A 16,151-nucleotide genomic window follows, 5' to 3' on the forward strand; every position below is an offset into this window, starting at 1 on the left:
CAGATAAAGAAAAAAATTGATAATTCGAATAGCCACGCCTGTAATGTAACAAAAGTGTAGCAAACATGTCAGTTTGTAAGTAATAAATAGTCACATATAATGAATTTATGTTCCAAGTTAAAACTCGTCTGAAATGAATGAAATTGATATACCTGGTGGTGAGGCGGAAGTAGTGTCCACGCGAAAAAGTATTTCCCTGGGACGTTATAAAACATGTAAACTGAAGTCTGATTTTGGTAGTAATAGTGATTATTACTTCCATACGACTCGATAACCATTCGTATTGGTAAGCTGCTGGTAGCGCGGCAATAATTTTCGAGAGGTGGGCTGTCGAAAGCGATGGGGCATTCTGTGTAGGTTTCATTTTGAAGACTGACGTGGCTGCCACTGGGTTAGAAGGTGTTCAATCGCGAGACGAACCAGGAGATACTAGTTCATTAGTATTTCGAGAAGGTTCTTAAATCAGTTATCCTAGAGACCGATGCAGTCGCAATTGCACTTAGAATCTACGCCACCCCGCCCATATACATTGCCTCATCCGAAGCTATCCCGGGCAGACCTGTCTGGTGGCAGAAAACCGGTTGTGACTCCTCGGCAAATCAAAACACGTCTGCTGTCACTTAGCAGACTACACCGGCGCTATTCCGCGAAGAGAGTGCTCTTCCATTGATCGCCAGTCGTGTGTGCCTGCTGGTGGATCCGCTGCTGTACACAGGTGGTTGGCTGCCGCGTATATACGCGATGAATAACCTAAAACTTACACCGCAAATAATGCGGAAATGGAAAGTACTGTTGATGTGCGATTTCACAAATTGGACTGATAGTCAGAGGCTCGTATTATTAGCCAATTAATAGATTGCAGTAATACTTAGAAAGTGTATTTTTGTGCAAATATACACTTTTTTAAATGGAATAGACCCTATTGACATTAACAAACACAACATAGGGTAAATTAGAATTTCAGTGGTCTTTGCTGCAGGACTATAGTTAGAGTCGTTTACGAGGTATTGTGTTCTGAAAAATTTCCACACCTACACATGTTTGTGCCTAGTAGTTGCTAGGTACGATGTTGTATGCCTGCTTACAGTCTGCTTGTGTATTTCTTGAGTGGAATGCGACTTGCAGGCCAGTGTGTGGCAAACCGAGCAGTACGGTGTGAGTGGAGGATGGGATTTACCAGTTCAGAAAAAGCCGACAGGTTCATGGTGTATGGATAGTGTAGGAAGAATGCAGTTGGTTCTTGTACGGACTATGCGGCAAGATATCTCACGTCAACAACCTGGGTGGGCAGTTATTTATCAATCTGTAGAACCAGTTACCTGAAAGTGGTAGTGTAATGCCTGGAGAACGTAACAGAAGGAAACAAGTGACGACAGAAGAGGAGGGAATTAATGTTATTGCTGCTGTTGTAGTTGATTCGCACGTTAGTTCCCACACAATCGGACGAGGAAGCGCCATGAGGCGGGCAAGTGCCCTACACATTCTCCATCGACATAGGTTCCATGCGTAACTCATGTCTCTCCATCAAGAGTTGCATGGAAATGATTATGAGAAGCCTGTTAATTTCTGTACATGGGATGTATCTCTTGTCTTGTTTAACGATGAAGCCACATTTACCAATCATGGCCAGGTAAAGCGCTTGTTCTGTTGACATTCCCTGTTGGCTTCAGCAGGTGGAGCGACAATGTTTATGGAGTGTAAACGTGTGGTGTGGGATTGTGAACCACCAGCTCTTAGATCCATTTTTCATAGACGGAAAACTGAATACGTTCAAGTATCGCAGCCTTCTAAGAGACCATCTTCCACGGGCGCTAGAAGGAACCTCTGGTACCACCGTGATGTCTGTCCAGTCCATAGTGCAGCATATCTTCCAGAATTCTTTCCAAATCGTTGGATTCGACGCAGAGGACGTGTACCTCGGCCCCGGATATGACGCCTGTAGCCTTTTTTTCGTATCTGGAAAGCTAAAAGACATTGTCTACAAGAACATACCGACTACACCCGATGATACGCAACGACGAATTAGCGTACCCAGCTCGGACATGTCCGCTCAAATGCTAGGACGTGTGCTGCAGTCGTTCCATACCAGACAGGAAGCGTGAATTGCAGCTGCCGGTGATCATTTTGAACACATTCTGTGACGGTCATCTATTTCGTTACTATGATAACGTGGAAGCTGAAGAAGTAAATTGAAATATGTGCTCCAGCCGAGACTTTAACCTTAGTCTTCTTGCTTACTAGGCAGATATGTTGACCATTACACCAGCGCTCATTATGGACAACATAGCTGCACGAACTACCGAAGTCAAATGCCCCCCCCCCCCCCAAAAAAAAAAAAAACTCCAATTCGCATCTCCCCGTATATTCTCACTAATACCGGGGCTCTCAGACATTGGAATAGCACCCCTGCATTGGACGCAATGGGGAAGTGGTGTACTACATATGATCGTATAGATCTGAAATGGGACTCGAACCCGGGTTTTCTTGCTTACGAGGCAGATGTGCTCATCACTATACACCACCACAGCATTACTGGTCGGAATCCACATAACTAGTGTGTCTAGGTAACTAGTGTATGTTGTTTTTAACTGGGCACTACCAGAGATATAGTACAAGTGTCTGTGTAGGAACGTTTGAAAGTACGATATTTCGTAAATGAGTCACACTATAATCCTGCAACAAACACCACTGACATTCTCATTTACACTACTTTTAGTCTGATCATGCCAATAGGCATTATTCCATTTAAAAACGTGTATATATGCACACAAAAAAATACACGTACTAAGTGTGCCTATGAGTGCCGCTGACTACTACCAATGCATTCTGTGAAACTGCACATCAGTAGCACTTCTCATTTCCGCAATATTTGCTGTGCAAGTTTTAGGTTGTTCACCCTGTATCGCACCTCCGTGAAGCCATCTGCCTACAGTTCACTGTGATACCACAGTAAATTTCATAGTGCGCGTAACAACAAAGAGCGTTCTGTGATGCGCAACGTAGTCCGTGGCCGTTTGTGCCTGAATTATGCGGTTATCGAACTCGTTGTTCCACAGTCTACGAATGTTTTAAAAATTTGTTACTCATGTCCCATTACCCTGTCCAATCACCCCTTTCCTTCTTCTGGTCGATGTTTTCCACGTATTCCTTTTGACGCCGATTCTGCGAAGAGCCGCCTCATTCCTTGTCAATCGACCAGCCGGCACATGGGAAGTGGGTGAGGTTGAGATGATGACAGACCCCTCGGCCAACGACTCACCGTGCTTTTTTTTCACTGCCAGATCTTCGCAGACATTCTTCAAGCACCTGTCAATACCTGAGATGCTCTGATTTTGGGCCAAGCGAAGCTCAGTGAGAGCCATTTTGAAGGCTACACTACTGGCCATTGAAATTTCTAAACCAAGAAGAAATGCAGATGATAAACCGGTATTCATTGGACAAATATATTATACTACAACACACATGTGATTACATTTTCACGCAATTTTGGTGCATAGATCCTGAGAAATCAGTACCCAGAACAACCACCTCTGGCCGTAATAATGGCCTTGATACTCCTGGGCATTGAGTCAAACGGAGCTTGGATGGCGTGTACATGTACAGCTGTCCATGCAGGTTCAACACGATACCATAGTTCATCAAGAGTAGTTACTGGCGTATTGTGACGAGCCAGTTGCTTGGCCACCATCGACCAGACGTTTTCAATTGGTGAGAATGTGTTGGCCAGGGCAGCAGTCGAACATTTTCTGTATCCAGAAAGGCCCGTACAGGACCTGCAACATTCGGTCGTGCATTATCCTGCTAAAATGTATGGTTTCGCAGGGATCGAATGAAGGGTAGAGCCATGGGTCGTAACACATCTGAAATGTAACGTCCACTGTTCAAAGTGCCGTCAATGCGAACAAGAGGTGACCGAGACGTGTGCCAATGGCACCCCATACCATCCCGCCGGGTGATACGCCAGTATGGCGATGACGAATGTACACTTCCAATAAGTTTTCACCGCGATGTCGCCAAACACGAATACGACCATCATGATGCTGTAAACAGAACCTAGATTCATCCGAAAAAATTACGTTTTGCTATTCGTGCACCCAGGTTCGTCGTTGAGTACACCATAGCAGGCGCTCCTGTCTGTGATGCAGTGTCAAGGGTAACCGCAGCCACGGTCTCCGAGCTGATAGTCCATGCTGCTGCAAACGTCGTCGAATTGTTAGTTCAGACGGTTATTGTCTTGCAAACGTCCCCATCTGTTGACCTAGGGATCGAGACGTGGCTGCATGATCCGTTACAGCCATGTGGATAAGATGCCCGTCATGTCGGCTGCTAGTGATACGAGGCCGTTGGGATCCAACACGGCGTTCCGTATTACCCTCCTGAACTCACCGATTCCAGATTCTGAAAAGTCATTGGATCTCGACCAACGCGAGAAGCAATGTCGCGATACGATGAACCGCTATCGCGATAGGCTACAATCCAACCTTTATCAAAGTCGGAAACGTGGTGGTACGCATTTCTCCTCCTAACACGAGGCATCACAACAACGTTTCACCAGGCAACGTCTGTCAACTGCTGTTTGTGTATGAGAAATCGGTTGGAAACTTTCCTTATGTCAGCAAATTTTAGGTGTCGCCACCGGCGCCAGCCTTGTGTGAATGCTTTGAAAAGCTAATCATTTGCATATCACAGCATCTTCTTCCTGTCGGTTAAATTTCGCGTTTGTAGCACGTCATGTTCGTGGAGTGGCAATTTTAACGGCCGGTAGTGTACGTTTAGCGCCGCCGCTTATCTGAACTACATGAAACTATAGGGCATGGAGCGGGAATTTTGCACGATTTACCCACAGCAAATTCCGCATTTTTTTCAATCGAAATTGTCTGAGAAAAGTTGTATTGCTTTCCTTACTTAATGCTCATCGTACATTGATTCCCTCTCTTGCCCTGTAGCTCAAGCCTATTTTTTCGAGAACTCTTCTTTTCGTTGAGAAATTCTATGCAAGTATCTTGATTTGTCTGATGTCTTGCTTCCATAATCAAGTGCAACGTCAGAATACTTGTCTGATGCCTTTATCTCTTCGAAGACAAATTGATAGTTGAAACTTCCTGGCAGATTAAAACTGTGTGTCGGACCGAGAGTCGAACTCGGAACCTTTGCCTTTCGCGGGCAAGTGCTCTACCAAATGTGTGAGGACGGGGCGTGAGTGGTGCTTGGGTAGCTCAGTTGGTAGACCACTTGCCTGTGAAAGGCAAAGGTCCCGAGTTCGAGCCGGCTGCGGTGATCGAGCGGTTCTAGGCGCTTCAGTCCGGAACCACGCTGCAGCTACGGTTGCAGGTTAGAATCCTGCCTCGGGCATGGATGTGTGTGATGTCCTTAGGTTAGTTAAGTTTAACTAGTTCTAAGATCTAGGGGACTGATGACCTTAGTGCTCAGAGCCATTTGGACCAACCCGAGTTCTAGTCTCGGTCCGGCACACAGTTTTAATCTGCCAGGAAGTTTCATATCAGCGCACACTCCGCTGCAGAGTGAAAATCTCATTCTGGAAATTGATAGTTACTTTAGAAATACTCACTTTTCCTTTCGATACATGCCAAAATTTGAACTTAACGTAGGTGTTCCTTACAATTGCTTCAGTGACTGTATCTGCTGACGTATCCTGCCAATGTTTTTCACGTGTCTGTGCGTGCAGGGTGGAGCGGTCGTCTGACCAGGTGATCAAGCCGGTGAACCTGGAGGCGCTGACCAAGTGGGTGGGCCAGATCCCGGAGGACGTGGTGCGAGACATGGCGGAGATCGCGCCCATGCTGTCCGTGCTGGGCTACGACCCGTACGCCAACCCGCCCGCCTACGGCAGCCCCGACGCCGCCGTCGCCGACAACACGAACCGCATCCGCGCTGACGGCCGCCTCTGGGAGGACCGGGCGCGCTCGCTGCTCAGCCCGCAGCGGTCGTTCCACGCCCCCGCAGACGTGGACGACGCGGGGCCCGCCCCCGCCGCCGCCGCCGCCTCCGAGCCGCCCCCGGCGCCCGCCGCCCCCGCGCCGGCGCCCGCGCGCGCTTCGTGATGAACGCCGCTCGCTCGGCACCGGACAGCCCGGCCTAACTGTCCCAGATCTCTCAACTCGTGTGCGTTAGTGAAAAGCTCTGCCTGAAGACCGAGATGAAGTTGTGTCGCCCCAGTGGTAGCCGTGTTCGGAAGTTCCCTTGAATGTGGACAAAACGCGGGACTGTGCTCTGTGGATGAGACGAAGCCATCTGCTACTTTTCTGCACGTGCCAAGAGGTGTGCGTACGGCAAGTCAAGTCTTGGAGACTTCTCGTGCCCGTGACACTTTGACAGTCGACATCTTTTCGTTTATTTCGATTTAGTTTCGAACGTTTCGTTATAGTTGCAAGCATTAACTGGTTTGTTTCGTTTTGTTCATGACTAGAAATACTAGAAGTAGTCTCTGTATAACCTATATGTCACAATTTGTTTGTTTGACTGATTTAGTTGGTATCTGTGTAAGCTCGTTGAAGAAAGAAAGAAAGACTTTCTTTTGTGTTGCGACAGGTGAAGAATAAATTTAGCTTTAACTGTGTTGAAGACAGCATTGTTTTTTTTTTTTTTTTTTTTTTTTTTTTTGTAATGGACACGAAACTTCGTGTTCGATATGAGCAGAATCAAATGACAGTCTGGAGTTGTCTTTGTAAATAAAATAAAAATTGTGTGTCTATGAATAGCTGTACACTGTTTCTACTCGTTTTCCAACAGAAACATGCCCATCTCAGAGCAGAAAAATAGGATGTCAAAAATTTTATGTGTTATTCCTCGGCAGTAACAAAGCAACTAAATATGGCCGGACGGGATTAGCCGAGCTGCAGTCATGGAATGTACGGCTGGTCCCGGCGGAGTTTCGAGTCCTCCCTCGAGCACGGGTGTGTGTGTTTGTCCTTACAATAATTTAGGTTAAGTAGTGTGTAAGCGTAGGGACTGATGACCTTAGCAGTTAAGTCGCATAAGATTTCACACACATTTGAACATTTTTTTGAACTAAATATGATTTTTTTCCTTCAGCTTTATTCGAAGACAACACAGACTCGAGTCTCAACGTTTCTTGGAGATATAGCTCAACATAATATTCGTAAATGCTCACGTACTGGTAAAGTGTTGCAATACCTATTTTAGTTTCAAGAAATCGATAGCTTTATTCACGTTGCCGTCAAAGAGACAGTGACATTCTGAGGATACACGCTGAATGACGTTACGACACTATCTCCCGAGGAGTCATATATGGTACTTTCTAAATGTTTACACATTCACCCACAAATTTCGCTGGAGTCAGGGATCAGAGAGATGCTGCATGTCGCGTGCTTCGTGGACAACCGGCCCGACAATAAAACTGTCTCTCTCTCGGTCTATTATGGACAGGGGACGTCAACTGGTACGTACTTCTCAGTTCAATAAACTTTACCAACAGCCGTATGCTTAAGGTTATTTTTATTTTATTTCTAACGCAACCGGTTTCGGAAATTCATTTTGCCATCTTCATGCTTCATACGCTTTTTTCGAATCAACGAGATTATCCAGTATTATGGCGCTATACAATAAGATCGTTGATTCGAAAAAAGCGTATGGGGCCTGAAGATAGCAAAATGAATTGCCGAAACTGGTTGCGTTCGAAATAGTGTAACTTGAAGTATACGGCTGTTGGTAAAGTTAATTGAATTGAAAATGGTAAAACTGAGTGTTTTCTCTTAATGTGCCTATGATACGAGGTGCATTCAAGTTCTAAGGCCTCCGATTTTTTTCTAATTAACCACTCACCCGAAATCGATGAAACTGGCGTTACTTCTCGACGTAATCGCCCTGCAGACGTACACATTTTTCACAACGCTGACGCCATGATTCCATGGCAGCGGCGAAGGCTTTTTTAGGAGTCTGTTTTGACCACTGGAAAATCGCTGAGGCAATAGCAGCACGGCTGGTGAATGTGCGGCCACGGAGAGTGTCTTTCATTGTTGGAAAAAGCCAAAAGTCACTAGGAGGCAGGTTAGGTGAGTAGGGAGCATGAGGAATCACTTCAAAGTTGTTATCACGAAGAAGCTGTTGCGTAAACTTAGCTCGATGTGCGGGTGCGTTGTCTGTTTCACCAAAACAGCACACGCGCAGCCCTTCCCGGACGTTTTTGTTGCAGTTCAGGAAGGAATTTGTTCTTCAAAACATTTTCGTAGGATGCACCTGTTACCGCAGTGCCCCTTGGAACGCAATGGGTAAGGATTACGCCCTCGCTGTCCCAGAACATGGACACCACCATTTTTTCAGCACTTGCAGTTACCCGAAATTTTTTGGTGGCGGTGAGTCTGTGTGCTTCCATTGAGCTGACTGGCGTTTTGTTTTTGGATTGAAAACTGGCATCCACGTCTCATCCATTGTCACAACCGACAAAAAGAAAGTCCCGTTCATGCTGTCGTTGCGCGTCAACATTGCTTGGCATCATGCCATACAGACAGCCATGTGGTCGTCTGTCAGCATTCGTGGCACCCACCTGGATGACACTTTTCGCGTTTTCAGGTCGTCATGCAGGATTGTGTGCACAGAACCCACAGAAATGCCAACTCTGGAGGCGATCTGTTCAACAGTCATTCGGCGATCCCCCAAAACAATTCTCTCCACTTTCTCGATCATGTCGTCAGACCGGCTTGTGCGAGACCGAGGTTGTTTCGGTTTGTTGTCACACGATGTTCTGCCTTCATTAAACTGTCGCACCCACGAACGCACTTTCGATACATCCATAACTCCATCACCACTTGTCTCCTTCAACTGTCGATGAATTTCAATTGGTTTCACACCACGCAAATTCAGAAAACGAATGATTGGACGCTGTTCAAGTAAGGAAAACGTCGCCATTTTAAGTATTTAAGTGTTTAAAACAGCGGTAAAATTCCATCTGCCGTACGGTGCTGCCATCTCTGGGACGTATTGACAATGAACGCGGCCTCATTTTAAAACAATGCGCATGTTTCTATCTCTTTCCAGTCCGGAGAAAAAGAAATCGGAGGCCTTAGAACTTGAATGCACCTCGTAATTTGAAAACTCCAAACCGTTTGAACAGTGTTTGCGATTTATAACGTTGTGATGGCCATAAAGGCCCATTTCCAGCACTTATTAACGACATCCAGTGAGAAACCTGGCATACACTCATTTCTTATAGGAACGGACACTTCAGTTGTTGTCAAAAAGTTTTGGTCACAGGTGAATACTGACATGGTGGGGTGGCACTTGGGGTCGCAATCTACCGGTCTTACTGTTAGCTGGTAACCTACATATCTTCATGAGCCCGAAGTAGACTAGCTTTAATAAGGGCGCGATAAAGTGGCCGCCAGCCACCAAGTACAGACGGTTAAAAGTAAGCATCATAGGGAACACTTTGTGTTGAATGATCTGTGTTTCAGATTGCTGCCACCCTCATCGACCCCAAAGTTTTGAGGGTATAATTGCGTGACACAGCGTTATTACACAGAAGAGCAAAAGAAACATGTACACCTGCCTAATATAGTGTAGGGCCCCCGTTAACACGCAGAAGTGCCGCAACATGACTTGGCATGGACTCGGCTAATATCTGAAGTAGTGCTGGAGGGAACTCACACTATGAATCCTGCAGGGTCGTCCATAAATCCATAAAAGTACGAGGGGGTGGAGATCTGTTGCATAGCAACCCAGATATGCTCAATAATGTTCATGTCTGGGGAGTTTGGTGGCCAGTGGTAGTGTCTAAACTCAGGAGAGTGTTCCTGGAGCCACTCTATAGCAAATCTGGGAGTGTGGTGTGTCGCATTGTCCTGCTGGAATTGCCCAAGTCTGTCGGAATGCACAGTGGACATGAATGGATGCAGGCGATAAGACAGGATGCTTACGTACGTGTCACCTGTCAGACTCGTATCCATAGGAACTGCACACGTGCCACACTATTACAGTGTGTCCATCAGCTTGACCAGTCTCCTGCTGACACACAGGGCCCATGGATTAATGACGTTGTCTCCATACCCGTACACATCCATCCGCTCGATACAATTTGAAACGAGACTCGTCCGACTAGGCAACATGTTTCCAGTCGTTCAGTCATCAAGGGTACATAAGTGGCCCTTCGGCTCCGAAAGCCCATATCGATGAATGGTTGGCACGCTGACACTTGATGATGGTCTATCATTGAAATATGCAGCAATTTGCTGAAGGGCTGCGTTGAACAATTAAAAAGTATATTTTGTAGGGAATTGTTGAGAGTTACATTGAACTACATTAGGTAACTGATATTTGATTCTGAACATCACGTACCACATATACAAAAAATTACAAAACTCCGATTACTGTATGGTCTCTTTGTCAGTTTGCAACTTGTGATAAAAAATGTCTGATTCAGTTCCAGACTAAACTTAGTATGGCGTCAGTTAGTAAACAAATATGATAATAAATGAAAAGCACCAGTTTGCTTTTGTTCTACCAAGAACCGACGGAAGATTCTGTTAATATGAAAACAAATATGACTTAAGAAGAGGAAAGTTACAGAGGAGTTGTGAACTTTTCAAGACAAGTGGACTGTAAACTACTTTTTTGTGGAATATAAAACAAAGCTCGTATGTCTGATATGCAATGAATCTATTTTTGTTCCAAAAGAATATAACAGCAAACGGCATTACGAAACTAAAAGTACATTTACGTTCGATAAGTGCAAGGAACAGTTTTGACAAGACCCGGTAAACGACTTAAAAGGAAATTTTGCGCTCAAAAGCAGACAGTTACAAGGACGAATTCAGAGTCAACATGCTATGTGAAAGCGAGTTATGTAACAACTCTGATTCCGATAAAAAGCTCTAAGCCATATTCAGATGGCGAATTGGTTATGGAATGATTAGAGACCGTCGTTGAAACCGTGTGCCCAGAAAGGAAAACGGAGTTCTCAAAAATACGTGTTGATGATATTGGAAAACAAATTGAAGATTATTTTAAAAATCGTGCATGTGAGTTTATATTTTACTCTCTAACTTTGGATGAATGCACAAATATGGCGGATACCGCCAAAGTGGCGATTTGTAATATAGGTATTAATGCGCATTTTAATAAAACAGAAGAATTAGCCGCCTAACAAGAAGTCACGAGATTTGTTGGAAGCGGTTATATCGACATTAAGAAACCTCTCGTTGAAATTTAACAAGCTATCGCGGCTAACAACGGGTGGTACTCCAGAAATGGCTGGAAAACACGAAGGTTTAGTCCAGTTAATTAAAAACAAAGATCGAAAAATTGACAATACGTCGATGCTAAAATTTCATTGCATTAGCCATCAAGACAAAGTCCCTCAAAATGGACCATGTCAAAACAGTGAACTTTATTAAGTCGAAAGGACTGATCACCGTCAGTTCCAAGAATTTCTGAGATCTTTGGATTCAGAGCCTGATAACATTTCGTATTATACAGAATATAGTGGCTAACCAATGCGAAAATGTTGAAAGGAGTCTTTGATTTCAAGAAATGCAGTCATTATTTGAAAGCAAGTAAAAGAAACTACCAGAGTTTGAAGATAAAGAATGGCTTTCCGACTTTGCGTTCTTGGCTTGTATAACCAGCCACCTAAATTATGTTGACTCCAAGGACAAGATCAGCTAATTAATGTCATGCATGAACTTTTGTCGAGATTCCAAATGAAGCTTGGGCTTTGGGAACAACAGTTACGAACTAAAAACTTCACACATTTTCTTACACTGTCAAAGCAAATAGACACCATGAAGGGGGCAGTTATTAAATACGCTTGACTTGAAATACTAGTTCGAAAACAGAATCCAAGGTTTTAAGAAACATCGTCTGCTTTTTTCTGCATTTGCTGTGCCATTCTCTGTAGACATGCGTTCACTACCGGGATATTTACAATTGGAAGCTGCGAAATGCAATGTGATGCACAGTTAGAAGACAATTTTAATCAAGTTGGTTTGGAAAAGATCTATAAAACATATTTGGACAAGAGGAAATATCCAGCATTTTACAAACATGCTTCAAAAATTATTTCATTATTTTAGAAATACTTATGCGTGTGAACTGATGAATTACATCCAATCACAAATGAGACCATGAATTACTGATGTTCATCTGGAAAACACTCTGCATGTAGCAACAACTTCACTTGACATCAACAGGGCCAACTCTGCTAACACCCTTGCACAACTACAGAAAACCTTGATAAGTACACAGCATGGAAGAACATCTATGCTAATCACCCATATTTTATTTCGAGTAACTGTGTTCCATTAAGTGCAATGCAGCATCACATAATTACAAAACAAAAGCATTCAAAACTATGTTATAAACTTTATTCCTTAACAATTACAACTGTCTTTACAAAAATCACTTCTAAAAATATGCCTTGCCATGAAATCAGGTAACAAAGTGGTAAAGGAGTCTGAGTCCAGGCCATGTGAGCAGACAACATTGCTTAATCCAAGTGACCCAAATCAATAAAGCAAAAACCATGCTAAATATCTGCCTTTATCAAACTCATGATAAATTAACCCAACCCCCCCCCCCCCCCAACCCCTCCCTACCACCCCAACACCCTTTGAACCCCATGACCCTTCAAAACCCGACTGTACCAGCACCCCCAACACCCCGACTGCACTGACCCCCAACGCTACAATCACATCTTCCGCCCCCCCCCCCCCCCACTCTACTGCCCCGACTCCATGATGCCAAAGCCACCCTGACTCCTCTGAGCACCCAGACCCAACTGACATTCAGATGTCCCTACCCCTACAACACGACGCCCCAAACCCCTGTCACCCTGACTACTTGAATCCTTGTGACACCCATTCCCCCCCCCCCCCCCCTGACCACCCAACCCCCTGATCACCCCAACGTGCTGACCGCTCTGACCCCCCGATGCCCCGGCGCCCCCAATCCCGTGACCCTGCAGACCCCTGCGACTCCCCCCAAACCCACCAACCTCCTAACCCTAACCTAATGATAAAACAGATCTCGCAGTAGACTAATCTGGGGCCGCTCCATAGAATGGAAACGTAAAATTTCGTCTTAGAAACAATTTTGTTTGAAATAGAAAACAAACCAGCGGTTTCCACTGACACAGGGCGTTGCACTTAATACCTCATGAGCAGCATTTGTTGCCTTGTTCCATGTGACAAAAATCTAATAACCTAACCCAACCTACTGTGACTTAAGCTAACGTGCGAACAACCAATGCAGTGAAAACATTAAGTGAACATCTTATCAGTCTTTACATAATCATGTTTCCAAAAAGCAATATCCTCCGCATTTGCACTTGCACCTTTCTGTTCTACTAATTATTTCCAGACTGCTAATTAGTGTGATGAACCCCCAGCTCTCTCTCTCTCTTACTTCTCAGTGAATATTGCACCGGCAACGATAATACTACTGACAATGAAAGGTCACTTGGCTAGTCCTCAGTATTCTTTGGTGTAACACATCGACTCAAAACTTCTGTTTCAAAAATATTTAGTGCACAGTTATGAAGTATGAAAAGAGAAGTCACATCACTTTATTGCATATCAAAAGCTAGAAAGCTAAAAAACAGCACACTAGCTTATGGGTGGTAAGGCCGCGTCTTACACAGATCACATGACAGGCTCCTGATGATAAGCTGTTCTAATACTGTTTTGCAAATAATATGATGTACTGTAATCTATAACACCCCAACGACACCCTTAAAGTCAATTAAGACAGAATATCATAATATGAAGTAGGGAAGAGTTATCTTGGCAAATACATCTTTACCGATAAGCTAACACCAAGAAGTTTTGATAACAACATTATACATCACTGAGAGTTTTTTTTTATGAGAAGAGGAGGAAGAAACCTCAGGTTTAATTAGTGGCCAAATATCTAAGTGATAATTGCAATTAATATCTTGAAAGCTAAGTCCAAGGTGATGTTAGACAGAGATAACTTTTATGTGGAAGAGAGTTGTAAGCGCAACGAAGAAATTCAATGCGCCTACAATACTCTTTCACAGAAGAAGTCGCTTGGTGGCTCTCGTCCTGTAAAGACGTGCAAGAACAATTCTTGCCCTAGTTATTGAGAGTACAGAACGCGACGAGATTGTTTTGCGTTCAGAAGTGTTTCTTGCGTGACGAGATTCACGAACTTAGGAAACTGATTTTCTAAGCTGAGACAGGAACTGATAGACGCGTTTAACAGTACATAACGGGTTAATTGAACTTTATTGACGAAACTAGTGAATACTGGACTTGACTTTCAAATAGTTGGAACTAAAAGAAGAGTGTATAGTATATCAAAGTACTACACTCAATTAGTCTCGAGTACTACACAATTACACGACTTCACGAAGATAATACAAAAATTGCTGAAGAGTCAAATTGTCGTAATTGTCAAGAAACTTAATTTTAATAGAACTGACTTTACCAACCAACTACGTGTGCGTGTGGTGCGAAAGTTATAAAGTATTTAGTGGCCAAGGAACAATAAACTCTTCGTTCCAAGTGAAATATCAAGCGTTGACTACATTGTTAAGTGATTTAATCAATGATAGTTAACCAACGAGTGTTCAGCAAGGACAATTTAATCTGAATATCAAAATACCTACTTCATTAATTGAAAAGAGAACTTTTAAACATTTTTGTTTCTTTTTAACATTACGGCATAGGTTCACTCAGACGTGATCAAAGAGTATCTGTGGATCTCACTTCATACAGGTTCAACAACTCCATAGCAACGAGCCAACAAAGTACGAGAAGACTGATAATTACAATGTGTCCTCGCAATTGGTGGTGTGTACGATGCGGACGAGATAAGATTTAACAACTACTGCATATCCGGGCAATGAATCATTCAGTCTTAAATCAGAAGGAGCATCCATCGCACTTCTGTCTCCCGTGCACCAACGGGGACCTATGTCACCGCGCATCGTGTCTCAACTCCACTGCGAGAGCTGCGGCGGTAGCAGCTCTAAGGCGTCGACAATATCAGCACGCGCTTGGAGTGCGGGGACGCCACACAAATCCTAAATAAAAACAACCTGCTTTCAGAAAAAAAGAAATGTGTTGCATTACTTATTGAATGTCCCTCATATTTCGACAGGTAAACTTCTGGTCACCTGGCTGAAAGCTGTCCAAAAGGATACAAACAAAATGCGACTGTCGAAATAAGATCCATGCCTGTGTCACATGGTTAGGAAAGCTGATAGTAGCGTGTGGCAGTGCAAGTGGAAGAAGGAAAGCAAGAAGAATAAGCAGAGAAGAGAGGGTTCGCTGGTACCCATAACTTGCCTGGCTTTGCGACGCAGCTAAGTATCTTTCCGCAAAAATGTACAGCAGATTAGTCCCGCTGTTCGGTTGCAGTCCAGGGCGTGGAAAAAAAAAAGGTCTAGAAGGAGAGCAAATTTTCTTGTGTAATGACAGGGGGGAGACACGGACTGCGGCAAGCACGTAATCTCGATGCAGCGTTGCCCCGAATAATTGAACCGCATTCGCCAGGGTTGTGGACCTCTTCCTCGAACAAGCGGGACACTTGCGGCTGAGGGTTCAGCGACCGCCCGCCGGCGGAGGCTGCAGCCCGGCCTGGAACGCATCAATCAAGGGGCCTGGACGCGGTTGCTGGACGTGGACGTCTACTGGAGGGGGGGCGGGTTGTCCACAAATTACCCGCCGGCGTGGTATGCGTCCGGAGCGCTCGCGGCCGCTCGCCCGGTACCGAACGGACGGCCGACGGAACTCCCCTGCCCCGTCTCGTGCTGCATTCATCTGGTTGTTGTTTATCGATTCATCGTTGTATTGCAGCGCAGTTTCTTCAGTTCTGGTGCAATCTCCCTGTTCTTAAACACGTCGTGAGATTAAATTAACTGTATCCAAAATTTTCAGTTCAACCGATGTGTTTGCTCCGAGCTATCGACGAGGCATATTTGCAACAAGCGCAAAAATGCTCCTGTCAGAACAGAAAAAGGCAAATACGTTCCTCTTCAAAATACCGACACGAAAGTGGGGAACCAGTTGCCTCAGTGTTCATTCCGCATACCTCACCAAAACGTTTGACATGCGAAGGTATTCGCTCACTTTTAACACAGAACATTCTAAATACGAGTAATTTCACACGGTCTCTTTTCTAGCCTTCATACTCAACCACCTCCGTCACATTGC

The 16,151-nt window shown here is 44.5% G+C and overlaps 1 protein-coding gene across 3 annotated transcripts in view; it reads left to right on the top strand.

The window, feature by feature from the left end:
- LOC126336125 (protein-tyrosine sulfotransferase-like) overlaps positions 1-6,716 on the top strand; it is an 859,377-nt gene extending 852,661 nt beyond the window's left edge. For all 3 annotated transcript variants that reach the window (XM_049999633.1, XM_049999618.1, XM_049999625.1), the window contains one exon: positions 5,687-6,716. In XM_049999633.1, the coding sequence (XP_049855590.1) occupies positions 5,687-6,062 (376 nt within the window). In that variant the 3' untranslated portion in view covers positions 6,063-6,716. The remainder of the gene's footprint in view (positions 1-5,686) is intronic.
- Positions 6,717-16,151: the final 9,435 nt, after the last annotated feature.

This window comes from Schistocerca gregaria, chromosome 1, assembly GCF_023897955.1.
Source record: "Schistocerca gregaria isolate iqSchGreg1 chromosome 1, iqSchGreg1.2, whole genome shotgun sequence".
NCBI lineage: Eukaryota > Metazoa > Arthropoda > Insecta > Orthoptera > Acrididae > Schistocerca > Schistocerca gregaria.